General features: G+C 42.1%; 2 protein-coding genes across 15 annotated transcripts in view; one reads left to right on the forward strand and one right to left on the reverse strand.

Moving 5' to 3' along the window:
- Positions 1-13,911, reverse strand: part of AP4B1 (adaptor related protein complex 4 subunit beta 1) — a 30,132-nt gene extending 16,221 nt beyond the window's left edge. The window contains exons 1-2 of one of the 2 annotated variants that reach the window (XM_025453480.3): positions 13,836-13,911; positions 13,348-13,410 (exon numbers count right to left, since the gene is read on the reverse strand). The gene's annotated coding sequence lies outside the window, so the exon portion shown is untranslated. Of the gene's footprint in view, positions 1-13,347; positions 13,411-13,835 lie in introns of those variants that run through there. The other variant, XM_035700625.2, reaches the window with a different exon arrangement.
- A 467-nt stretch (positions 13,912-14,378) lies between these two features.
- HIPK1 (homeodomain interacting protein kinase 1) overlaps positions 14,379-27,733 on the forward strand; it is a 51,383-nt gene continuing 38,028 nt past the window's right edge. For 9 of the 13 annotated variants that reach the window (XM_035700610.2, XM_025453462.3, XM_035700616.2 and 6 more), the window contains exons 1-2: positions 14,379-14,574; positions 25,449-26,526. In XM_035700610.2, coding sequence (XP_035556503.2) covers positions 14,379-14,574; positions 25,449-26,526 — 1,274 coding nt within the window. Of the gene's footprint in view, positions 14,575-14,834; positions 14,991-15,511; positions 15,683-21,344; positions 21,459-25,448; positions 26,527-27,733 lie in introns of those variants that run through there. The other 4 variants (XM_035700614.2, XM_035700613.2, XM_035700612.2 and 1 more) reach the window with 4 other exon arrangements.

Consider the following 27,733-nt stretch of genomic DNA (forward strand, 5'->3'; position numbering starts at 1 on the left):
CTCCCTGCTCAGCAGAGGGCCTGCTTCCCCCTCTCTCTCTGCCTACCCTCTCTGACAAAATCTTTAAAAAATAAAAAAATAGAACGAGGACTGAGAGACCTACCTCTCCTGGTTGCTCTAGAGGTTAGATAATTGGTAAAATTCTGAGCTCAATGTCTATCCCATGTTGGCATTTCTAATACTGGTTCTCTTAGCTTCTGGTTCTCTAAGGAGATTATTCTATATATGAAATACTAAATTTTGGAAGTCCTATAAAAAGGATAAAGATAAAGAAAAAGCCAACTGTAATTCCCCCATGAACATCAATTGTTTTCTTCTAGTCCTTTTTTGTATTTATAAATGTATTAGATATATGTTTATTTTTTCACAATTGGGGCAATACTGTATACAGTCTCAACCCTGCATTTTACTTTCAGAATATCTTAAACATTTCTTTGTACCATTAAATATTATTTGAAATGTAACTAACTATGAGTAGTTGTAAGATACCTTACATAGGTAATACCATTTCCAAATTCAACATTTTGTGTGCCCTTTTTTCACAACTATACATATACAGTGAACATTTTTAGGCATATCTCATGGCATTTTTGTTTATTTCCTTAAATTATTGAAAGTAGAATTACAGTTGTAAATTTTTTTGGGTTGGGGAGGGCAGGGGCAGAGGGAGAGAGACTCTTTTTTTTTTTTTTTTTTTTTAAATTTTATTTATTTATGATAGTCACACAGAGAGAGAGAGAGAGAGGCAGAGACATAGGCAGAGGGAGAAGCAGGCTCCATGCACCGGGAGCCCGACGTGGGATTCGATCCCTGGTCTCCAGGATCGCGCCCTGGGCCAAAGGCAGGCGCCAAACCGCTGCGCCACCCAGGGATCCCGGGAGAGAGACTCTTAAGCACGCTCTACACCCAGTGCAGAGCCCTGTCTCACAACCCTGAAATCATGACCTGAACTGAAATTGAGTCAGATGCTTAACCAACTGAGCCAAATTGTAGGTGCCCCTACAATTCTAAATTCTTTTTTTTTTCAATTCTAAATTCTTAATGCAAATTGTGCCCAATTGCCCTTCAGAAAGGGCATCCTTTCTGCAGAAGAGGATAGCATTAGAATATCTTGAAGATTTGTTAAGTTCAAATGATGACTTTAGACTGGAACGTGAACATCTGGTAAATCACCGTGTGTGTTAATAAATATTTACTAGAGCTGTGTGAGCAAAGGCTTTGCCAGAGTTCCTTTGGGAGCCTCTAGCTGTCTCAGTTCTCTGCTACCCAAAGGTGGCTGGGAGAGATAAGGTTGTCTCCATACAAGGGCCCCCAGATTGGCGTTATCTTCTAGCAACAAGGGAACCTGTCTACTTTTGGCATGTGCTGTGTCACATGCATTCCTTGAAATGGGATCTATGTGAATTCAGATGGGGGAGTAGAAGCAAATGGCTTTGAGGAACTTAATTGTTGATGGCATGTTTGTGTTTTAATAATGGGAAAGTTTTCTAAAGTAAATTTGTCTGGCTTATAATAGAGATTGGCTGTTGCCAATAGTCTCATTTGAAAGTGCTGCATTTCATATATCCATAAGTAGCCAGTTTATTTATTTTTAAGGTTTTATTTATTTACTTACTTGTGTGAGAGAGAGTGTGTGTGAAGGAAGAGACCAAGGGGCAGGGAGAGAGAATCCCAAGCAGACTCCCCACCGAGTGTGGAGGATGACACGGGGGTTCGATCCCATGATCCCATGATCCTGAGATCATGTCCTGAGTCCAAGCCAAGAGTCAGACCCTTAACCAACTGAGCCACCCTGGCACCCCTTAATGAATTTTTAGAATCTCTGAATGATCGGATAGATCTAAGGAGATCTTATCATTAGGCTTGAAGATACAGGGAGAAAGGAAATTTCCTAGGGATTAGTTGTTTCATGATCTGTGGGAAAATGTGTACTATTCCACAAGAAGACTGACAGTGGCTTAAGTCCCTTTAGAGAAAAAAATCTGCCTGGCTGGCTTTGAGGGGCCATCTCTCACTCCTGACCCATACTGCCCTTTATAGTAGGAAATAGGAGATAAGCAAGAATGCTTATTCAAGAAAAGCAATTGGATTTGTGATCTCCACTTCAAGTCCACTCCCAGGGAGATCATTCTCTCTATATTCTTGGAGTGGTTCTGAAGCAGGAGAAATCCCACCTGGGGGTCCATATGCACGTATTGCTGGTGCTACCACTACGGAATAGCTGTCGGTTTGTTACCTGGTTCCACCCCTCACCCTCCCTAATCACTACGAAACAAGCTATTATGTCTTGGGTTCACAGTGCTTTCCACTTCCTCCTCCATGGAACACCCCACCACATCAATACAGAATAATTCTGCTGGCCGTCATAATCTTCTACATCTATAATTCCTGTGGAGATTCTCAGAATGGTCAGGCTTGTCTTTATTTTTACCACAGTGCTTTAATTTAGCTATACTTTTCCACCTTGACTACTTGTTCCTAGATAACTTCCTCTTCTTTGAATGCATCCTTAACCTACCCAATCACAGAATGCTCCCAGAATCTTAGGCTTGGTTCCTTTCCTGGACAGATGGCTCATTGAATCATTTTGCAATCACACAAAACTTCAGACTAGCCTTGGGTTAGTCTTTCCCTTATAGTATTCACATATTAAAAAACACAATTAGGGACATCTGGGTGGCTCAGTGGTTGAGTGACTGCCTTTGGCCCAGGGCATGATCCTGGGGTTCAGGGATTGACGCCCACATCAGGCTTCCTGCATGGAGCCTGCTTCTCCCTCTGCCTGTGTCTCTGCCTCTCTCTCTGTCTCTCATGAATAAAGAAGTAAAATCTTTAATAAAAATAAAAATTAAAAACAATTATATTGGCTATTTTACCAATCCTGAGTCCTCTCATCAGTTTTCAAGAATTTGGGGGCATGGAAGATGAAAAGGCTGTCCTAGATGCTATAATCCCATTCTTAATGTGTTCACTGTAAAGTGTGCTTTTGTGGAACCAAGAACATTGTGTCCAGCTCACTCACCCTACTAACCAAGCTCCACAGAAACAAAGCATCAGGGTGGCACTAGACTCCTTTACAGAGGGAGTCAGGGATATAATGTTTGGAGAAAACCTGCTAAAAGGTTCTGAGCACCCAATTCCTACACTGGGGAGGGCAAGTGGAGAGAGTTCCCCACCAACCAACAATTCTTTGATGCCAGTTGGGTATCCTATAATTCAACTCAATTCTGACTCTCTACCTGGAGATAGCCTCCAGTCCCTCAAAGGGCTCAATCCTATAAGACTGCTCTCTTTCTCCTCAGACACCAGTTGCAAGTCCAGTTTGTCACCTGTGCTTCTGACCACTGGCTATTGACTGGAAGTTCCAACAACTCCTCTTTGGGTTTGATTAATTTGCTAGAGCAGCCCACAGAACTCAGAAGGACATTTCACTCACTAGATCACTGGTTTGTTGTAAAAGGATATAACTCAGATGGAAGAGATGCTTAGGGTGGGGTCTGGAAGAGGGCGAGGAGCTTCCATGCTCTCTGAGCACGCTGCTCTCCCCAAAATTCCATGTGTTCACTCCTTCAGAATTCTGTCTTCATTCTGGATGATTTCAATGTTCCAGCCTTTCAGCTTCTTTGACCTCCGAAGACCTTATTTGTGTCTTCCTCACCACGTCTGTAGTTACCAGAAATTGCACTGCATCTGAAATCTCAATTTAAGCCTTTTCTCCCAGCTTATTTGCTCACATCCTTCCATTGCTAGTGTAAGCCCCCTCTGAACTTCCACTTCCCACCTTGACCTGACTGCCTCCCATGATCCTTTGATATAATACAACTCCCTTGCTCTCTTACTCAGACACCCTTGCCTTGAAAAACTCCAATTCTGAATAAATTATACCATCTATTTGCCCATTGCCTATACTGGAGCAGCTAGATGCTGTTGGAGAAACCCCTCAACCAGGCTGACTGGTTTCATTTTAATTCATGACTTCATACATCAAAATGGCTTTCCATTCTGCTAAGCAATCCTATTCTGTTTATTTAGAGGGCTTGGTTTCCAGTTTTCCTTCTCTCTTTGCTTTCCCTCCCACCTGCTCTACCATCTGTCAGTAAATCCTATTGACTCTACCTTGAAATATATCACAAATCTTATTTCCTTTCCCCGTCTTCACCCAGATCTGCCACCTTTGTCCTACCGAACAGCTTTTGTCTCATGTGTGAATTATCGCTCGAGCCTCTTAAATGTTCTCCCTGCTTCCAACATTGCCCCCTCCCCTGCAGACACATAGTCTAGTACCCACAGCAGGCCTGACATAAATCATACAGTGCTGCTTCTCTGTTCAAATCCTGCAAGGCCTTTCCAGCTCACCCAGAATAAAAACTAAAGTTCTTAGAGTGGTCTTCCTGGCCCACGTGGTCTGCCAGGTACTCTTCTATTACTCCCCTACCCTTCACTCACACTTTCCAAACATGCTAGCCTCACTGCAGTTACTCCAGTGTGCAAGGCAAGCACTTACCTCACTTTGTTCCCTCTCCTTACAATGTCTTCCATTTGGATAGCCACATGGTTTCCTGACCTCCTTCAAGGTTTTGCTCAGCAAGACTTTGTCATCTTATTTAACATTGCAACCGCCTGGCCAGTTACCCGCTCTCTCCCTTCCTTTTTCTCCATTGAGCCCTTACTACTTTTCTAACACACTCTAACATTTACTTATTGAGGTTGGCGTGTACCTCACTGTACTAGAATGCAAACTCCAGGACTTTGTTTCTTTTGTTCACTGTTGCATCCATAATGTCTAGAACACATAGCAGGTTCTTAATAACAAGCCTTGGTAGGATGAATAAATGAATGAATCTAGAGAAATGGATGGATTGTTCATCCTTTAGGCAATCCTATCTTAGTAAATACTGTTTCTCTCAAATAGGTAATAAGGCAAGTTCTTAGCCCTCAAGGAGCTAGCAAAGCTTACCTTGGCAGACACTTTTTATATGTTACTTCGAAAACCTGTGTCCACAAATCACTCATTCATTTGCTCAGCCAACAAAATTTACTGAATGCCTTTTATGGGCCAGGCATGTGTTCTAGACATTGGAGATACAAAATAGGGAAGAGAAAATGTCCTGACCATGTGGCATTTGCATTCTAAAGAAGTGAGACAGGCAATATACATAAATATCAGATGGTGATAAATACTAAGAAGAAAATGAAACTGGCTAATGGGTGTGGGGAGCAGTTCAGAAACAGGTCAAGGAAGGTATGTTGGGGGATGGACACTTCAGATGAGACTTGAGTGATGAAAATGAGCCAGTGAAGTGAAGACTTGTTAGCATCAGGGCAAGGACGATGTGGTAGGAATGAGGTTTGTATCCTAGGAACATTAGGAAGAGCATGTGTCAGAGAGGGAGAAGGTAAATTCAGAGAGGGAGGCCGATGTGGGGTCAGAAGGGTCTTGGGGAGAGGGGCACCTGGATGGCTTAGTGGTTGAGCATCTTCCTTTGGCTCAGGTAGCTCCCAGGGTCCTGGGATTGAGTCTTGCATCAGGCTCCCCAAAGGGAGCCTGCTTCTCCCTCTGCCTGTGTCTCTGCCTTTCTCTGTATCTCTTGTGAATAAATAAATAACATCTTAAAAAAAAAAAAAAAAAAGACCTAGGGAGGGGGCGGTGCCTGGGCAGCTTAGTCAGTTAAGCCTCTACCTTAGGCTCAGGTCATGACCTCACAGTCTTGAGATCAAGCCCCTGTGGGGCTCTGCAGTCAGTGGGGAATCTGCTTCTCCCTCCTCCTCTGCCTGCCCCTCACCCTGCTTGTGTGTGCTCTCTGTCAAATAAATAAATAAAATCTTAAAAAAAAAAAAAAAAAAAAGAAGTGTCTTGGGGTTAAAGTAAGTTTGGGCTTTAGTCTAAGTGTAATAGGAAGCTACTGGAGTGCCTTAAAGTGTGTGGGGGGGCATGATATGATTTTATATACATATTGAAAGCAACAGATGGAGAATGGGGCAGGCACAAAAGCAGACAAACCAGTTAGGAAGGTCTTGTGACCATGAAAGATACTGGTGAGCTGAACTGGGGTTTCTGGAAGAAAGGGGACTTGTGTCTGGATGTAAATCTATTAGAGAAACTTCTTTAGCACAAGCAGTTACAAAAATAAAAGACATGCCTTTTCTTCCCCCAAAGCTTTCACGAAGGAGAAATGTACACAACTGTAAAACTATGCCCATGAATATCTACATACTGATATTTGAGGGGAATAAAGAAAGAGAGAAGAAGAAAATAATGAATTTTACAAGTAACTGGTATATTTTATGAATTAACACTATTTTCTATAATGGCATGTTTTATAACTATGTACTTAAGAGAAAGTTACTGTTTTATTTGCTTTGGAGTTAACACAAACCTTAGGGTTAAAGGTTATATTTTCTGAGAGACTAGGGCTCCTCAGAAAACAACATATATATTTATCAGAGAAAACTTAATTTTTAAATTATGTAAATTATTATAAAGTTTCATCCATAACATTTTATTGGGAATAACATTAGTCCTGATTTCTGAATATCTGCATCTATGAGGAAAGATCAAGGATGTCGTAGAAATCAGAGTATAGTCAAATTTAGTCAGAGTTGAACCTTTTTGTTTAATTCACCAACTTGTAATATTCTACATCCTTACAGAGGAGCACCATAATGAACAGGTAATTTTTTGTTCATGACAGCGCATCCTCTGTAAGGCTCCTAGTTAATATATACATAACTAAAACATGCACCCCCTTTAATCAAGATAGGACTGAAAAATGCATATTTATTATTAGTCTATATCTCACTTCTTAATGTCTGTGAAATCAGAAAGTCTGTATCAGTGGAGATAAATAGTAGTGGATTCAGGATATTTTTGGAAGTAACACTTTTACTTCTGTAGTTTACTTCTGTACTGGATGTTCTAGGGGCACTGAGGTTAGCCAGGCACAATCCTATTTCACATCAGAGAATTAATCCTTTAGGATTTTAATAGGGCCCATCCTTCTACTTGCCTCCAAAGGAGTGAGCCATTTGTTAACCTGTTGATGAGAGCTTATAGATTTTCTAAAAGTGTTTCCAAAAGTAATAGTTTTTAAAAACTAATTTAAATTCACAGCGAAAGATGAAGATTGTTGAAATTTCCAAAATTCTATTCTATAGTTAACTATAGAATACTTTGAGCACCATGAATAAATAGTCATTTGCTCAGCCAAATAGTTATTGGTACTGACCACATATCAGGCATTACGTTAGGCAAGGGATACTTCATTAGGTCCTTTTATATCTTTTTTTTTTTTTTAAGATTTTATTTATTTATTCATGAGAGACACACAGAGAGAGGCAGAGACATAGGCAGAGGGAGAAGCAGGTTCCCTGTGGGGAGTCCAATGTGCGACTGAATCCTGAGATCTGGGGATCATGACCTGAGCCAAAGCAGATACTCAACCACTAAGCCCCCCAGGCGTCCCTGTGTCTTTTTGATTTCTGAGTCTGTAGGAAATGCAAAATGACTTAGCACAAATAATAGTCAATGATTGAATTTCGAGTTCCTGTCCTGATTCATAGCCCTCTCCCTTGTGGATCTCTGTGTCCCTTCCCAGACATTTGTTTTGCCTTTGGCTTTTGCTCAGAATTGAGAATAGGGAAAGAGGGAAGGAAGGCTGGTGCTAAAAGCTTGTGTAACAGTTGGTTGAAGGTGAGAAGCTACAGAATGGTGGAGGCATGATAACAAGAATTTTCCTTGGCCCAGGAAAAGAGAGAGAAAAGCACTATCCCTTGGTTGTGCTGAACAAAGAGTTGGTATATGGAGAAAGTAAGAGAGAGTAAGATGGTCATGTGTAGATAATGGAGGAAACAAACAATTAGGGAGAAGGAGGGTCTTAGGAAGAATAAACATGGTTGTATGAGTGTTTAAAGGATTGCTCTTCTCCCAGAAGTTCCTGGATTGACTCTTTTTGAAAGTTACGAAAATTAGGTATCAAGTCTCTTGCCTATTATCTCTAAATCCTGCAAATCTCCCTCTCCTCCCCCCTTTTTCGGAATTGAAATCAGTGGCATTTCATGCATTCACAATGTTGTACAACCACCACTTCTCTCTGGTTTCGTCTTCCTCTTCTTTTAGCTAGTTGTATTTGATTCTTTTTAATCCCACAGCCACGGCCTTCTTCCAAACTCCCTTTCCAACCAAAGCCATCATTTCTGCTGGGACCCAGTCACCAAAATGTTCCATTTTGATACAAAGAGAAAACAAGACCAGCAAGACTTACATCCGAGAGCGGGGAAGCCAGTTCCTACTTAAAATCCCACTATTCAGCACAGCAACCACCCCAGCTTTAGTGGGAAGATGTTGGGGAAGATGAGAGGTGTGGGAATCATGAGGGGACCAAGGCTTCTTACCATACAGTGGAGGGACTCACTCCCCCGATTATCCTAATACAGGTAGGTGCTTCACTTAGCTCTGTATATCACACTCATCCCTGCCTGGTTTCAGTTTCTAACCCCATGGCTCTCTGGTGGCCTAGTACGGACCAGTCACGCTTTCCCAATGAGTACTTGTCATACTGAAGAGCTCCTGTCTATTGTATATGATAATATAACAGCATATTTATCCTGTTCACATCTTTCATGAAAAAGGTACTTGAAAATAGTTGCTAAAAACAAATATCTCACTGATGGCCTGGCTGAAATAGTGCTGTCGTCCTTAAGTCCCTGTTCAGCCAATAGTGATACTTTAGATGCTTCTGCAGTGATCGTCAGACAATTAACGCTTGTAATGCCACTTTGAGGATCAGTCTTGGACTTGTTATAATTGTTCCTAATTTATATCCTTAATTAGATTGTCAGATCCCTGAGGTCACAGAATGTGCTTTACTCATCTTTTTATTCTAACTGAATGTCTGGTACTTATTATACAGTCAATAAATCCTGGAAGAAAATGTTTTTAAAAAGGTCCTATTCACTCCCCCATCACACATGCTGGATTTGCTCTCCATGAAACCAGTTAAGGGGCCAGAATAATTTTTCTTGGCTTATGCCTGTGGGAAGTGGTAGAGCAGTCAAAGTGATTCAGTTTGTGCATACCCAGATGTGGGCTGAAGTGGACAGGTGGAAACCAAGCAGCTTCCTTAGATCTTAGGAGCTGAATATGGGAACTGACTAGAGTAGATTCCATCTTTCCTGGTTTGTCACTCACCACTTATACGAGGAAAAATCCTGGGTGCCTGGGTGGCTCAGTTGTTGAGCATCTACCTTTGGCTCAGGTCCTGATTCCAGGGTCCTGGGATTAAGTTCCTCATCAGGCTCCCCACAGAGAGCTTGCTTCTCCCTCTGCCTGTGTCTCTGCCTCTCTTTCTGTGTCTCTCATGAATAAATAAAATCCTAAAAAAAAGAATCCTTTGTAGCAATCACTTTGCTTCTGCCCCCACCATGCCACTAAAATTGCTGTTACCAAGATCAGCAGTGACCTAATTGCAAATCCACTGGTTGCTCTTCATCCTTATTCTCTTTACTTCTCAGAACATTTGGATATCCACCACCAATTAGCTCCTTTTTCTAGAAAATCTCTCCTAATTCTTTCCTGTAGCAACTTAAGACTGATTTTGGCTGCAAAGAACAGAAAACTTGTCTAACAGTGCTCTTGAAACATACAAGCATTTATGTAAAAAGTCCAAAAGTGGTAGGCAGTCCCAGGTTAATTCAGAAGTTTACCTCTGTCATCAAGGACCCATTCTTTCTGTTTCCTTTGCTGTCCTCAGCATGTTGACTGTTTTCATCTTTGTTTATTGTCACATTATGATCACAAGATGGCTATGGCATTTCCAAGCCTGGTGTCTTCATTCCTTTGTCTCAGCAAAAAGAGAGGCAGGAACAAAAGAATTTCTTCTGTGAAGGTCCTGTCTTTTTTATACAAAAAGAAAAATTTTCCTAGGAGCCTCCATTAGACTTCCTTTCCAATTTCATTAACCAGAACTGAGTCTATACCCACTCTTAGACTAGTCATTGGTGAAGAGAAGTGGAATTACCAGGATTGGTTTGGACCATTGTGATTTATCTTCTGAATTGGTGAGAGGATGTTACCTTCTTTGAAATCAAGGGATCTTCCTTCTCTCTGAATACAACTGGGATTGTATTAATATGGAAGAAGTAACACAAGGAATGGCTTTTGGACAAGCGTGGCACAGACTGGCTTAATTTTTACTAAGTCATGTCTCTTTTCCCTTGGGCACACGGATTGTGTCACCTCCTAATCTCTTTAGCAGTATCCATGTTCCTGAGTGACCACCAATGTGATGTGTGCAGAATAGATCTATGTGTTTGCTACATGCAGGCCTGGTGTATAAAAACTTCCCACACAAATAATCCATATTTTTTTCTTTCCTTTGCTTTTTTCTGGCCAGATACAAAGCACCCAGTGGAGAAATCCAATGCTCCAGGGAATGGTGAACGAGCAAGAGTCAAGATGAGTCAGGGACATCTGACATTCAGACATGCCAAAAAGGACACAGGAACTTGAAAAGGCACCCATATAAATCTGGAAATTTTTAATTTTATTTTTTATGTCATCATTTTAAACTTAAAAAAAAAGATTTTATTTATTTATTTGAGAGAAAGCATGAGAGAGAGCCAGTGAGCACTAGTGGCAGGGGTGGGGTAGGGGGGTGGGCAGGGGGAGGGTAGGAGAGGCAGAGCAAGAAAAGCAGACTCCCTTCTGAGCAGGAAGCCCAATGTGGGGCTCAATCCCAGGATTCTGGGGTCATGACTTGAGCCAAAGGCAGATGCCTGACCCACTGCGCCACCCCTAAATCTGGCAAATTCTGGCACCCAAATAATTAAGGACTGTAAGGAATTATAAACCATTGAAAAACATAGTAATCCATGAGTCTATATCATTAACAGATAACTAAATTAATAAGAGATGAAGGAGGACTGGTACAAGTTAAGAATCATCAGCGGATGCTAACTCTAAGGGAATATGTTTAATGAGGAGCAGGAGCTTTGCAGGGTCTAGGATGTCTCCTCATAGATTGCTTATTACAAGGAAAAAAATAGCAAATATACTGTGGAGAAATGAGACACCTCAACAAAGTGACCAAAATTATTACCCAGTGAGGGATAGAGTCATCATCTGACTTTGGGTTTGATACCCTGAGAAGGACACAATATCACTTATGTAGTATTCTGGCCAGGAATGGATAACAGGGATCTAATAATGAATAAACGTGAGACAAACATCAGGGACAAATTGGAAATGAGGAACATTCTTTTGTCCGAACCAAGCGGGGGTGGGGGGTGGGTGGGGCTGTACTCTTCAAAAATATCAGACAAAAAAAAGCAGCTAAGGAACTGATGCAGATTAAAGAAGCCTAAGAGACCTGCAATATAGGATCCTGAATTGGATCCTCTATTGGAAGGGGAAAAAGGGTAAGCATGACGTTACTGTATTAAATGACAAAATTTGGAATACAGATAGCAGATTAAGGGATTGTATCAATGTTGTCTCCTGGAATTGGTAACTGTATATATTGTGTATGTAGAGTGTACATATTCTTAGGACATTCAAGTATTAAGGGATAAAGGAGTATAATGTGTGCAATTTACTTTCAAATGGTCAGAAAAAAATAACGTGTATGTGTCTTAACTATTGGAGACTGCAAGTGTCAGAGCAAAAGGGGCAAAATGTTTTTGGGGTTTTATTTTTTTTTTAAAGATTTAATTTATTTATTCATGAAAGACACACAGAGAGGCAGAGACACAGGCAGAGGGAGAAGCAGGCTCCCTGTGAGGAGCCCCATGCGGAACTCGATCCCAGGATCCCAGGACCATGACCTGAGCCAAAGGCAGATGCTCAACCACTGATCCACCCAGGCTCCCAAGAGGAAAAATGTTAATAAAAAAATCCAAGCAAAGGATATATAGGTGCTTTTTTTATTATTAACTTTTCTGTGTGTTTGGAATTTTTTCCAGATAAAGTCTTCTGGGGTCAGATTTTTAAAAAGCATTGAAGATTCCCTCCTGCTTCAAAGGATTTTTCCCTGTCCTGCCTCCTGTCCTTGCCTTCAGACCTTTACTCTCATCTAGTCCTCCCAGTTTTACAACTAACTGTTGGCTTCTACTTGAATTATCCTTTTTTCCTGGACTCTTGGATTCACTACTCCTTCACAGGGTTTGATGAGTTTTCTGATTCAACTTCTCTCATGACACAGCCTTTTGGTCAACTCCTCCAGGTTGGCCTTATGCACTGCAACTCCCGAGCAAGTGACTTTTTCCTGCAACATTGAATCTAGGCTCTAGGCCCCAGAGCAATATTATACCCTAGGTGAGATTCCGTGCTTCCAACAGGCAACAGCTTCATCTCTCTCTCCATCTGCACTGATTTTGTCTAGGAGGAGAGTTGTCCCATCAGCCTCCTTCTCTCCAGGGTCTCTGCTTGACCAATCCTTTATCATAGCTTTCTAATTAGGCTCTCTTCCTCTAGCCTACACACATTCCAGTCAGCTATCCTCCTTGCTGCCACTAGCTCTCTCTTTAAAGCACAGATTCCTTCATAATACCTGTCTGATTAAACCTCTTAAGTGTTCTTCATTGCCTTTAAAAGCTGACTCTACCTGCCTTACTAATTCCATATCTTGCCACTTCTCTGCTAAAGTGTAAGGTCTTTCAGAGCATGGGCTATGCTTTTTCTTTTTTGTATCTTTAATTTCTAATGTAGTGCCTGGCACACAGAAAATACTCAATAGACATTTGCTGTATGGACAAATGAACCCTAGCTACATTCAATTTTGAAACTTCTTTGACCATGCCATGTTTAAATATCTCCTTTTCTGAAGTCTTCTCTGGCTCTGTCATTCAAGTCTTATATATGTCTCCATGCATTTTTTTTTTTCCTCAGTAGACTGTAAGCTGAGGGAAGAGACTATACCTTATTCATGTTGCATCTGACCCAGTATCTAGGAGAGTGCCTGGAGTAGAGGAGGCCCACAGAGGGGGAAATAGTAGATTTTGAGAAGGTCTCCCTGTAGTGAGGCAAACTAAAGAGGTGACCTAAGAATGAGGAAAATAGATCAACAAGTATAAACAAGAAAGTAAATACAGAGGATGATGTAAATGATTAAATCATTAGAATAAAGTGGGAGTTGATCGGGAAAGGTTCCCTAAAATTGAATTTTGTGAGTTTGAAAAGAGGAAAGGTATATAACTTGAGATAGTAGGAGCCTAGAAGCACGCCATGGAGTTGGTTGAGCTGAGGCCTGGTAAGCAGTTAGTGTGTTTGAAGCCTGCTTTTTGAGCAGGGTCTGTTCTACACCAGTGCTCAAGTTCTGCCTTTTTCCAGGTTCCCCAAACTGACATGCTTACCCAGTCTCCACATTTTGCTGTTTCCCAGGTCAGCCCAATGTAAGGACTTTATGTTCTCAGTTCCTGTGAAAATAAGCAAACAAAACTGCCCTGTGGGATTGAACACTTGCTAACCTTGGTCCTCTAGGGAACTAAACTTCCCTTTTCCCATAAAATAGAACTGCTCCCAGCGTTGTTAAGCCAGAAAGAGAAACCCTAATGTACTAACGTGGTATCACCACTTCTTCACAAAAGTGTTAGCACAATTTTTTTTTTTTTTTTTTTTTTTTGTGAGGAGTCGGCGCTACAAATAAGTCAAGAATGTATAACAAGTGAAATCCGGGAAATACAATGTAATAGCAGAATCTTGACTTAGCCACATCTGTCCCCCTCCTGAAAGGGTATATGGAAACACCCACCCGTGATGTTGGGACAGTCACTTTGTAGGGCTCAGATCACTGCTGCCTCCAGCACTTGCCGGGTAGAAAAAAATAAACAGATTATCCTACCGTCTCTCTAAAAACGCTCCTCACTTCAGGAGTAGGAACACTTCACACAGCAGGAGGAGGTACATGTGAAGTCCTACAGAATCTCCTGACTGGGAGGTGGCGACAGTCTTTCCGTCAGGATAACCTAGTTTTTACAGTGTCCATTTTCTCCACAACGCTGCGTGCCCGACGCACCGGCTTCCTGAATACCCAGTCCCACTCTCCTGGGAGGGGCAAGGACGTTGTGGCAGCGTCTGCTCAGTGCCCGTTTTGAGGGGCTGGTCCGGGGCACAGGTTGTCGCTCACTTCCTGAGGCACACACAGGGGCCTATGGCGGGCAGCGGGGGGGCCTCCTGGGCGCTCCCGAGGTGCGCGGAGGCTGCCAGGTCGCGCACGCCGAGGCCGCTCGGCTAGAACGTCTCCGTGCGGGCGACGAAACCTTGAAGCCCAAACTGAGGTGGTTTCTCGCCGGCAGCGGGGCTTCCCGGGAAGGCGCTGCCGCCCGCGCGCTGCCCAGTCTCCGCGGGTGTCACGCTGGACTGTGGTGATGTCACACTGGCTGGGATGACATTTTACAGCTGGACCCCCTGCCGCCACCAAGGACCTTTAAATCCCCGCGGAGTCGGCCGCGCGGAGGGGGCGGGGAATCCGGCCCCCGCACTCGATCCACACTGGCTCCCCACGGAGGCCCCCCCACTCCCGCCGCCACCCGTACGGTGCGGTGGTCCTAACCGGCCGGCGCCTCCACACTTCCGCCTCAGTAGGTGTCATGGCGCCGGGCTGAGGAAGGGTTCCCGCGGGGCGGGGCCGCCGGATGGGGGCGGCCGCTCGGCGCTCGGCTCGTCGGGTCTGGCGACAACGGCGGCTGCGGAGCGAGGGGCCCGGCGGTGGCCCCGGACGGCAGCGGGAGGCCGAGGCGGGAGCGCGCGGGGCTGAGGCGGCGGCGGCGGCGGCGGCGGCGGCGGCCAGGGGCCGGGCGGCGGAGCGGGCGGGAGGCTGAGGGGGCTCCCCCCGCGGGACGGGCGCGGGGACGGCTCCGGGGGGCGGGGGCCGGGGCCCGGGCCGGCTCGCGCGGGGGGTATGATGACCCGGCGGCGGGGCCCCGGATCTCGTCTCCTCCTCCGCCGCCTCCTCACGGCAGCCCCGGCTCGCGGCTGAGAACCAGACCCACCGGCGGTGAGTCGGGCCGGGCGGGAAGGGGCCTCGGCGGGGAGCGAGCTCCCATCGGCTCCCAGAGGCGGGGCCGGGCGGGCCGCGGGCTCTCCGGGGCGCCCGGCCTGCGGGGGGCGCCTGCCTGGGCGTCCCCCCCCGCCCCCCGGGACCCGGCGCCCGGCTCTGCGGCCCGGCCGCTGGCGGGCGGCGACGGGCTTGCGTTCCCGGGAAGAGCGGGGAGGCTCCGAGCTGGTCTTCCGCGGGGCAACTCCCCCTGCCTCCTGCCCCTGCTCTCGGGGCGTGCTGCTGTCCCCGGGTGACAGGGGGCCGCCTTGCGCCTCCTCGCCCGGCGGCCTCCCCCGGGCCGTCGTGGCCGGTGCCCAGCGCGGGGCTTGTGCGTGTGTATGCTCAGCTCTGCCGACCACCCTGCTTCTGGGTCATCTGTGCTCTTTGCGAGCGGGGAGCGGTGTCTGGACAGGACGGCGGTGGTCGGGTGGGTGTGGAAGGCTCCTCGATCCTCTCCGCTTCTGTTCTTTAATCGTTAGGTTTGTAATTTGTAATGATGGTGGAGACGCCGTGGGACCAGCCCACCTAATATGTGTCTGGGCAAGGCGGATTTAGAGGTCTGGCTCGGAGGGAAACTTTTGCCGTCGGTCGCCACTCTCCCAAAGCTTTCGTTTAAAGAAAAGAGAGAGAGACAGAGAGAGAAAGAAAAGGTGAGGAAACAACCAGAAACTCTTCAAGGCCCGCACGGGTCACAGGTCTGTGGGAAGGAGGAGGCCCTTTTTGTGTTTAGCAACCGGGACTTGGGGGTCGGTCTCCGGGAGCGCTGGTCCAACCGCCAGTTTGTTGTGGTGACAGACCGGGAGCCTCGGCCTGTGTTTATGCTGGGCGCGTTTTCTTTCCTGTTTGGGTGGGGGAAGGGAGGAGGGGCTCGAGGCGGGGAAGAAACAATCCGAAGCTCCTGTAGGTCTTTCCTCCGCCTTCAGGCACTCGCTCCGTCGTAGATAGACTCTTGAGGCGGCCGTGGGTGCTGCTTCTTAGTGACACTTTGGGAGTTTTCTGTAATTGCATCAAAATAAATAGTCCTTCCGACTGTAGACTCCCCTGCCCAGTCTATCTTTTATCTTATTTGTTCCCTAGTAACTGATGAAAACAGCAGCCTGGCTTCCTGCTCTTGATGAAGTGGGGTTAAATTAAGTGGCTGATGCCCTCCGCAAAACCTACAATTTTGCTCTTGTTTGTGTAAAGCTATTTTTGATTCCTGGTCTCTAGTTTGCGTGTGTTTGAAAGATTGTAGAGAATTCAAATCGTTAACAAGCTTTTACTTTTATAGGTCTGAGGCTTCCTGTAAAACATTTAAAAATCTAACCAGCCCTATTACCTAATGGTTGTTATTCAGCTGGTGATTTTGGATCGTTGCATGTAATTACCTCCGGGTTCTGTGTTACAATAAGGGTACGATGGGAGGATGAAGTATATCGTTGACTTTAAGATATACTGTTCCTAGCTGGGAGGAAATTTTACTAAAGTAACTTGTGGTTGGAACCGGAGGCAGCCAAGCCAGTAAAGCATCTGATGAGTAGAATGGTGAGTGAGATCTTGTAAATATGTATACTGGCTCTAGTTGGTAAGTAGGACTTTTGTTGGTGACACTCATAAGAAGTTTATACTATTTTTGGATATTGTAGTTTCACAGATTGTAGAGTAAGTTAGTTGATCGGTAACTTGAGATTGAAAACCAAACCAGAACTCTCCTAAAAGAAAAAAAAAAAGATAATCTCAAAATTCACAATTCTCTGGAAAACAGAATTTCTTCATTCTGTGGTTTTGTTTTCATAAGCTCAGCTCAGTCCATGGTTGTGTTGGGAGAAATCAGTGAGCCAAACCTGCCTTGTAAACTTCTTACACTTGGAACTTGCACAACTTGATGTTAGTTATATATTGTAACTGGTCCTTTTGTAATTTGAAGTAATTTTGCAAACATGAACTTCCTGATCTGCCCTTTTATTTTCATTTTCATGACTGTATAGACCAATCCATATATTTTTTAGCTTTTTTTTTTTTTTCAAGTTATAGTTGTTAATTTCTCCCAGTTTCTTCACTTACATTTCATGCCATTCTGAACACAGGTCACCAAAAATAATTTTTCCTTCCAAGTACCACTTCAACAATCACTGATTTGCTTTTTGGTTCCTTTTTTGTTCCTAATTTACCAGCTCCCTAAATGACTGACTTATTTTTGTAGAGCATAACTTGGCTCTATAAAAAAAACCCTTACATCCTGTTTTTATGTCTTTTCTTTTCTTTTCTTTTCTTTTCTTTCCTTTCCTTTCCTTTCCCTCTTTCTTTCTTTCTTTCTTTCTTTCTTTCTTTCTTTCTTTCTTCTTTCTTTCTTTCTTTCTTTCTTTCTTTTTTGTGTGTGTGTGTGTGTGTGTTAAATCACCTAAGCAACATTCTAAACTCTTTGAAGATAGGGAAACTTAAGTGTATTTCTTTTGGATTCTTTTAAGGGCACCTGGTACAGTGCTTTCCCAGAGTGCTTAATTGAAAAAGAATCAGAAGACTTGAATTCTTTGCCAGCATTGCTACTCATTAGCTCTATGTAAAACTTGTTTGCCTTTCTTGAGTCTCCTTTTTCTCATCTTGGAGTTAGGGCGTTTTGGAAAGAGTCTTATAAGGTTCATTTTAGCTGTAAGAATCCCTGTACTTTTTTGCCAGTGTCTTCTGCATCAGATACATCTCCTTACTTGAAACAGTTTTTCATTTTTCCACATTGCCTGGCATATTGGCAAAAGTTATCTCATTCATCTGAAAGAAGTTATTCGACCTTCCCATCTGCCAAACAGTTGTTACCTTATTTAAGTTCTGTTTTCCTTAGGCCTTTGCTGACTGATCTAAACAGGGTCATCTCAACATTTATGTTCTATACTGATGTATGCTTTGTTAATTTGACATTTCCCTTATGCTTGAAACTCCTCCAGGTATAGTTTTCTTCATTCTAAACTTTATAGGCCCTGTAAACTGTCGGTTGCACATACCAAGATCGACCTTTTTACCAAATACACAAAAACCCTACTTTTGTTTTGTTTTGTTGCTATAGATGCATCATTCCAAATAAATAATAGAGCTATTGAAATTTAGGAAAAGATATCCTGCCTAAAAGGAAAGCACCCATCAGCTGGCTTACCAAAATATTACAAAATATTGATTATATGGCTGTAAATAATAATAGAATTGTAGAGTTACTCTTTCATCAGCTAACACCACTTATTCCACACCCTTTCTTTGCATACTAGTTGAGCAATTGGCTTGTTAGTTCCTTATGAAGGAAAGTGCTACAGGAAAGGGGTGGGGAACTTCCATTCAAATGGTGTCCTTAGAGTTTTTCACTTATTTTTTCCTTCTGTATCTCTACACTTATTTTTTTTTTTTTTGTATCTCTACACTTAGAAAACTAACTTAGATATTCTCTTGTAGGCAAGAGACTATAATTTCTGTCTCACTTGAATATTAATTTAGTTCATTCAGTATGACAGCCGAGATCCCCTTATGTTTACATATGGACAAATAATGATCTTTTTTAGTCATTCATTCTTTTTTTTTTTCTTTTAAGATTTTATTTATTTATTCATGAGAGACACAGAGAGAAGGCAGACACCGGCAGAGGGAGAAGCAGTCTCCCCATGCTGGGACTTGATCCCAGAACTCCAGGATCACAACGCAGGGAACCCCATGCGGGACTTGATCCCAGAACTCCAGGATCACAACGCCCTGGGCCAAAGGCAGGCACTAAACCACTGAGCCACCCAGGTGTCCCTAGTCATTCATTCTAATGAACATTTGACACATACTATACGTCAGCCATGGTGATAGATGCTGGTAATACCCTCCGCCCTCAAAAAAGATACCTACTCTACTATTGAAAATTCCCCACGCAGAACTTGAAGTTTAGAAGAGAAGTGAACTTTTTTTTTTTTTTTGAGAGAGAGAGAGAGAGAAAGAAAGGGGAGGAGGGAGAGGCAGAGGGAGAAGAGAGAGAGAGAGAGACAGACAGACAGACTTTTAAGCAGGCTTCATGCCTAGCATAGAGCCTGACCTAAGACTCAGTCTCACAACCCTGAGATCAGGATCTGAGTTGAAATCAATAGTCATGCTTAAAACCAACTGAACCACCTAAGCACCCTAGAAGTCAACTTTTAAATGGTCATACTTAGAATAAATTTTAGGGTGGCCTAAAGAGTTAATATATGGCCTGGCCCTTGTCTGCCTCTTTGGGCCCTGCTTGTCATTTTCTTTCCTGTTCTAGTCCATCCATACTGGTCTCTTCTTTAGATAAGCCAAGAATGTACCTTGGCACTAACTGACTGTTCTCTTTCACTAGAATGGCTCCTTCTTGTCAATTAGGTCTTAGCTTAAGTGCCATCACATTACAAGGCCTTCCCTGACCACCAAATCTGGAGTATCTCTCCCCTTCCCACTGTTTGTGTCATTTCGTTGTGTTTTGTTTTTATCATAACATTGTCACTAGTTACTGTTTTCTTGTGGGGGCTGTGTGTGTGTCTTCCCAAAAGAAAGTAAGTTCCAAGAGAACAAGGGATCTTGTCCATCTGGAGCATCACTTTTATCCGTAGTTTCTAGAACAGTGCCAGGCAAACAGACTAGGTACTCAATATGGGTTGGTTAAAAGAGTAAATGAAATAAATAAGTACAAGTGTGGTAAGTGCTAAGAAGTAGTAGAGGATGCTGTGGGAGCTTTTACCAGGAAACCTAAGCTAGTACAAAGTGGTCTGGGCAAGGCTTTCCTGTGTGTGTCAGCAAAATACACATAATCTAGGAAAATAGTTTTCCTCTCATGTAACAGCCTGAAGTAAATGTTCCAGGTTGAAATGGGCATTCTTAGGGGGCAGGCGGTTCTGCTGTTACATGATCAGAGACAGTTCTTTCCATCTTATTGCCCTCTCACCCCTTGAGCATTGTTTCGTGGTGGAAGCTGGATCTCCATAGGTTCCTGCTGGTGGAAATGGAAAGGAACACAGTAAGCTAACCCACACACCACTTTCTGTTGGTGAGAGGGACTGGTAAACATAGCCGTGTGCCTGGAGTGAAGGAGAGAGTAGAATTTGATCCAAACCAACCACCTGTATATACCACACTGAAAAAAGTGAGGTTTAAGCGGAGACTAACAGGATAAATAGAAGTTAGAAAAAGAGAAGACTAGGAAGGGAAAATGAAGTTCAGAGAGGGAACGTTATGTGTGAAAGAACTAGGATGGGAGAAATAAGGTGTATTCTAGGAACTCAGAGAAATTTACTGCTGCTGGGAATTTAGAGATTTTGGACTTTATCTCAAGGTTTCAAGCAGAAGACAGATTAAGTATTTTTAAAAGCTTCGGTGGTAAGGTAAAGTATGAATTAGGAGAAGGGAATTTAAAAAGGGGACTTGAGAGTACTATTTGGGGGAAGCAAGTTAGGCTGTTAAGTAGTCCAGGATCATCAGCAGGAGTGGAGAAAAATGGGTGGAGTGAAGAGAGAGATGGAGTTGTGGTGAAGGAGTTTTCATCCTGAAAGTACTCCTTGCTTTCTTTTTACAGAATGTGTTTTCTTACTTACTGTACTCCTTGCTTTCTTTTTACAGAATGTGTTTTCTTACTTACTTTAGTGATAGGAATATTCTTTATATATCAGCTTGCTGGAGAAGATGTACAACTATGTACATGTCATCTGAGGACTAGTGCCAGAGGAAGCAGTCAATATACAGTACTGATTTTAGGTTATTTAGGTCACCCAATTGTTAAATTGTATCAAAGAGACAAAAGTGATGCTAAGCAAAAGTAGTAGGAATTTTATTATTGGTGTGGAAGATGGAAGTTACCTGAAGAGTAAGGGCAAAACACTGACAAATGATTACTGGTTGCCATAACCAACTGTTCCATTCATAGTTTTAATATTTGAATTCTTTGTGGTAAGATGACCTACTTGGAGTGTCCATAATGTGGGGCACCTGTAGATGTTAGATAGATGTGACCATGGCAGTGAGTGGAGAAGCTATTAATTTGTTTGTTTTTGAAAGCCTTAGTTCTAGCAAGACTCAATTATCTTTAGCAATAAATACAAGTACTAGTAGCCTTCCGCCTGTTAGTTCTAGTTCCAGATTAATGTAGTGACCAAATTTGTCAATATATTTAGATAGTTAAATTCTCAGAAAGTCAGGTTTAAAATGAAAAGACTAGTTTATTACTAGGGTCAAGAAGTGCAACATTTTCAGGAAATGAGAAGTAAGTTTTAATTTATTGGGAGCTACTCTCCCAGGACTTGAGAATATTCATAAAAAAGTTTTCCACAGATGATAATTCTGTTCCATATTTTTGTTTGGGAGGTCTCACCCTAGGAAGAAAATTCCTTTCCCATTTTGCAAAGGCAAATTTTATGGAACATAAAATCTTACGTCTAGAAATGGCTGCTTTTAGCTGAATTTCAAGGTTTTATATAGGTAAGTATTGATTTTTCTAGACAGTTTTGATTTTGCATTTTCTTTTCACCTTGTGCTTGTTGAGGTCAGAATGAGACTCAGCCACACTGGCATGATACTGACTTAAGTACCACATACCTCTACTGTGGGGAAAGCTAGTTAAATTCTGGGTGGTTCTTTTCCTATGTGTGGACTTAAAGTTTGTCTTGCTGAATAAGAATTATAGTCATTTATATAAACTTTTAGAAAAATTCCTAGAACTTGTGCTTTTTGCAGTGCTCACTGTGAAGATTTGAAACCATCAGTATCTTTTTGTTTATTGAGTGAAAAGTTGTCCATAACATTATTCTGGTAAATGTAATATTTTAAAAAGTGTGTAGTAGTGAACATACTTTTAAAAATTTGGTGTTATACTTCATGATTTCTTTTCAGTATTATTCCTTCAGCTTCCATATTCCTAGGCATAGCTACAAACTGCAAATTTTGCATTCAAATTCTTTTATCAAATACGTTTAGGTACATAAAGTTTGTGTTCCTGTTTCTTGATAGGTTATTAAAATTAGTAGCTCAACCGATATGAAATGGAAAACAAATTTCAAAAATTTGCTTCCTTTCATTGTCCAAAAAGTTGGCTCAGTTTTATGATGATGAGAAATATTTCTGCATATATTTTAATAGGTAAATTCTGTAAAGGCACTACCTGGTTTTACATTTTTATTTTAAATTGGTGTTACGTCAGTGACATAGGCAGAACAAGAAGACTTACAGATTTGTAGCTTTGGAGTTCAATTGCACTGACTTTAGCTTTTAATTTACACTTTTTTCTCTTCAGAGTTCACATAAATTATGGAAACTCTTGTTTCAAGTAAATCCAGACTACATTTTAGAAATTAAGGCTGAGGATTTGTTTTCGTTCCAGCTGTCTAGTCCAGTGCAAAGGGTTTTTAGTTGCATTCAGGCACAAAGAAACGTACACATTGCTTTTTTATGTGCTGTAACATCCTTTGTCACACTTCCTTCCTTTCTTGTGTGTGTTTATTCTCTTATGACTAGTAAAATTATACTCTGTGTATTGGAGTGGAGACTTCCCCCATATCTCACAGGTTGCACAGATAAAAAGGAGGGACGTTTGAAAAATAGAACCAAGAGTTTAAAAATCCTGTGGTTTAATATGAGTGGTAGGGAGTAGATAAGAGGTTGGTAGGCAGCGGTCAGAATCATCCAGCAAATACTGCATGTTTGTATATTGCCAGAGTCTGTGGTAATTGCTGGTGGTGATAGAAGCAAAAAACGAGACAGTTATGGTACCTGTCATGGAACTTACACTGTAGCTGAGAATGCTAAAGTAACATTAAAGAAATACTTTTGAGTCCTAAGGGAGGAACAGGACGCCTTGGGAATGCTTGGTTGGGGGGAGAGTTGTGGGGCGTGTGTGTGTGTGTGTGTGTGTGTGTGTGTGTGTGTGTGTGAAGATGTGTGTGAATGAATGGTTTTCCCAGAAGAAAATCTTCAGCATATCAGAGGGCCTATCCAAGAACTGAAGGAAGGGCAGTATGGCTGGAATGGAGGAATCAAGGTGGAGAGATTCTGGAAGACAGCAAACAGATTTTTGGAGAGTTTTTAAAAGCAAATTAAGGATTTTGGATTTTATCCACAAAGCAGTGGAAAACCCTGGAGGCAGGGGGAGGAAGGTGGTTAAGAAAGAAAGAGCAGTCATCTGATTTGCATAGTTTAACAACAAAGGTCATCCCCAGAGTGCATTCAAGATTAGTTTTGGAGGCCACTGGCTGTTGGAACTAGAATAGTCCTGATAGAGATAGAGAAAAATGGCTGATCTGAAATATACTTAGGAGGTAAAATCAGTTAAGATTTGGTTATAGATTAGAGGTGGAGTAATGAGGAGGAGTCAGGATAATAATACTAAATGATTTCCAGACACTAGCACTTTACATGTATTAGATAACTTAATTCTAGAACAACCCCTTGAGGGTAGGTATTGCTACCACCAGTTTATAGATAAAGAAACACCCATTGCCTCTCTGATTTTTAGCTTGAGATGTTGGGTATATGGTGGTGTCATAATTGAGATAGAAGACTGGGGATAGGGTGGAGGCTCAAGTTTCATTTTGGACATGTTAAATTTGAGAGATGTCTGCAAGATACCCACATTTCAGTGTGGAGTGGTTATTTGGAAGTAAGAATTTGGAGTTCAGGAGAGAGAAGTCTGGGTTAGAATAAAAAATTTGAGAATCTTTTGTAGATGACTGATCCTGGGAAGTAGTTAATTGAAAAGGGGAATGTATGGACAAGAGCAGAATAATTAATATAGAGCCCCAAGGCATCTGAGGGTTATATGGTTGAGAAGGGAGAAGATAAATAGAAATGGCTTATATGCTGTGTCAGTTGTTTGAACCTTTTTCTGAAAGTATTAGCTTTGGGAGTCTTGAGGTTTATTGAACTTGAGGTGTTTATGGGATATTAAGGGACCAGAAAGCTGGGTTGTTCTGCCCTCTTTCTCCTATTTTTCTTCTTTTTTTTAAAAATATTTTATTTATTTATTCATGAGCGACAGAGAGAGAGAGAGAGAGGCAGAGACACAGGCCGAGGGAGAAGCAGGCTCCATACAGGGAGCCTGATGTGGGACTTGATCCCGAGTCCCCAGGATCACGCCCTGGGCTGAAGGCGGCGCTAAACCGCTGAGCCACCCAGGCTGCCCTCTCCATATTTTCTAAAAATAACTTCATGTGGTTCTTCAGAAGATCCTCTCAATAGGGTTCCCATCATCTTGATTACTTTCTCCTGGTCATTTTATCAGTGATCCTCTAATAATGTAGTGTATAGAGCTAGACATCATTAAAATAGTGTATGACTTGAGCAGAGTAGTAGCCTTCACTTTGTCCAGCACATTTTGGACACTCTTTCTGTGAATGTAGTTTAAGATTGAATTAGCTTTTGGTTGGGGAAACATTATTACATAGTGTTTCTTTTACCAACTCAAAGTGTTTTTCATATACATGTGCTCCTGCTAAACCTTGAATTTTTTTATCCTGGTGCTTTGTGCTAGTCATATTTTGGGCCTGTGTAGGATTCTATATTTGTGTCAAATTTCATCTAGATTTGTCTTGCGGCTTCTGCCCTATTGTGATCTTTTGGGACCCGTTATTTTAGCAATATATTGAATATCCTTCGCAAATTTGATTCAGCTGTAAAATTTGTAAGTGTGTCATCTATCTCTAAATGATCAAAAATCTCATCAGGGTAGGAATGAAGACAGAGCTGTGGAATGAGTTCTGGGGCCAAAAAGCCTCGGTTTGAATTCCAGTGCTGCTACTTAATAGCTGTGCTATTTTGGGCGAGTTACTCTAGCCACTTTGTATCTTAGTTTCCTCATCTGTAAAGGGGAAATAATGATAGTATCTTTTCCAAAGGGTTGTGGTGACAATTAAATGAGTAATGCACGTGGAAGTGCTTAGACTACTCCTTGACACATAGTAAGTGATCAATCATCTAAGCTATTATTATTATGGTTATTATTTTATAAACCATCATAGATGTTCATGCTCTTTTGACAAGGTGACTTACTATTGCTGAGTCTCAAAGAGTGATTAAGGGTGAGTGATTAGGGGCACCTGCGTGGCTCAGTGGTTGAATGTCTGCCTTTGGCTCAGGTTGTGATCCCAGGGTCCTGGGATTGAGTCCCACGTCAGGCTCCCCGTAGGGGGTCTGCTTCTCCCTCTGCCTTTGTCTCTGCCTCTCTTTCTGGGTCTCTCATGAATAAATACATAAAAATCTTTTTTAAAAAAAGGGTGTGTGTGTGTGTGTGTGTGTGTGATTAGACCAAAAAGTTTATCCTTCTGTAATAGGAAACATATTTTGGAAAATGCATAAAATAAAACTCCAGCCAGATAGTAATATTTTACTTGTGGTTTTACTAAACTAAAAGTTTTCTAATCTATTAATTGCAGGGTTGTGTAAAACTGAGGATCTAATTCTTCCTCTCTCTCAACGTAGGTATGGCATCACAGCTGCAGGTGTTTTCCCCCCCATCAGTGTCGTCGAGTGCCTTCTGCAGTGCGAAGAAACTGAAAATAGAGCCCTCTGGCTGGGATGTTTCTGGACAGAGCAGCAACGACAAATATTATACCCACAGCAAAACCCTCCCAGCCACACAAGGGCAAGCCAACTCCTCTCACCAGGTAGCAAATTTCAACATCCCTGCTTACGACCAGGGCCTCCTCCTCCCAGCTCCTGCAGTGGAGCATATTGTTGTAACAGCTGCTGATAGCTCGGCCAGTGCTGCTACATCAACCTTCCAAAGCAGCCAGACCCTGACTCACAGAAACAACGTTTCTTTGCTTGAGCCATATCAAAAATGTGGATTGAAAAGAAAAAGTGAGGAAGTTGACAGCAACGGTAGTGTGCAGATCATAGAAGAACATCCCCCTCTCATGCTGCAAAACAGGACTGTGGTGGGTGCTGCTGCCACAACCACCACTGTGACCACAAAGAGTAGCAGTTCCAGCGGAGAAGGGGATTACCAGCTGGTCCAGCATGAGATCCTTTGCTCTATGACCAATAGCTATGAAGTGTTGGAGTTCCTAGGCCGGGGAACATTTGGACAGGTGGCTAAGTGCTGGAAGCGGAGCACTAAGGAAATCGTGGCTATTAAAATCTTGAAGAACCACCCCTCCTATGCCAGACAAGGACAGATTGAAGTGAGCATCCTTTCCCGCCTAAGCAGTGAAAATGCTGATGAGTATAATTTTGTTCGTTCTTATGAATGCTTTCAGCATAAGAATCACACCTGCCTTGTGTTTGAGATGCTGGAGCAGAACTTATATGATTTTCTAAAGCAGAACAAGTTTAGCCCACTGCCACTCAAGTACATCAGACCAATCTTGCAGCAGGTGGCCACAGCCCTGATGAAGCTCAAGAGCCTTGGTCTGATTCACGCTGACCTTAAGCCTGAAAACATAATGCTGGTCGACCCAGTGCGCCAACCCTACCGAGTGAAGGTCATTGACTTTGGTTCTGCTAGTCACGTTTCCAAAGCTGTGTGCTCAACCTACTTACAGTCACGTTACTACAGGCAAGTGGCAAATGTTAAAAAGCATATCTTAGACTAGAGATCTATCTTTATATTTAACATATATTACATAGAGTACGTATAACAAACTGAATTTATTTGCAGATTGCAAGGTAGAATAGGAAAATATGTTTTACTTCATTCCATCTCTGGCATTCCTATATGTAACATTATTTCTGAAGTTTTATTTAACACTAGAAAAATTAATTCAGTCTAATTCTGAAGGTTGTTCATAGTTGAATTATACTAGCATCTGGTTCCTTCTCAAGTACCATTAAACCTAATTCTCCCATTTTAAAGAGTCTTTAAAAATATAAAGATGTTTACTTATTTGTAATGAATTTAGGCATATGCTGCTACTTTTCCAAGTTCATATCTTGGCAGGTAAGATGCCTTGGGAATAATTCCAGGTTTAACTCTAGCAACATTTCATTCTTTGACGTTTTCTTTTTTGTGTAGTAAAGAGAATTGGATTTGATGATTGCCGAGGGCTCTTCCTATTTTAACATCTCCATAAGAGTTCGAACTTAATTTGGCTATGACCTTATTTGGTTATCCTAAAATGTCCTTGACCCAAGTGCCTATATTTTAGTGATTTATATTTCCAGATTGATACTTCTAAGAAAGCTGTCTTTTTAATATATAATAATTATTGTGAAAGTACTTAAATGCTTGTATATACAATGTTGTCTGTGCTATAATCAGGGAGAATTACTGAAAATAAAGGGGGAAGTCTTAAATGAGCTTTTATTTCTTAATACCACATTTATTTATTTGTCTAGTTACTAATTATAAGGAACCTAATATTTAATTTTAATGATCATTCATTAAATACAAATTGTACACTCACCCAATCAAGAAATGAAACAATAAAAAAAGATAATCCACAATATATGTTTATCAGGTGATATGTCCAACATATCAAATGCCCATATTAAATTTTCAGTAAATAGAAAGTCTGAGCTTAGAATTTTATATTGTGTGTGAAAATAAAAGAAGGATATTTTAATCTGAACAAAGGCTCAGAAGGTATGCCATCTACATATTTTTTTCTAATTGTGTAAAATCTTCCTAATATGAAGTTTACCATTTTAACCATTTTAAATGTACTATTCAGTGTGTTAAGTATGTTCACAGTGTTCTGTAACCATCACCACTATTCCTAAAATTTTTTAATCACTCAAAACAGAAACTCTGTAACCATTAAGCA

Source organism: Canis lupus, chromosome 17, assembly GCF_003254725.2.
Source record: "Canis lupus dingo isolate Sandy chromosome 17, ASM325472v2, whole genome shotgun sequence".
NCBI classification, from domain to species: domain Eukaryota; kingdom Metazoa; phylum Chordata; class Mammalia; order Carnivora; family Canidae; genus Canis; species Canis lupus.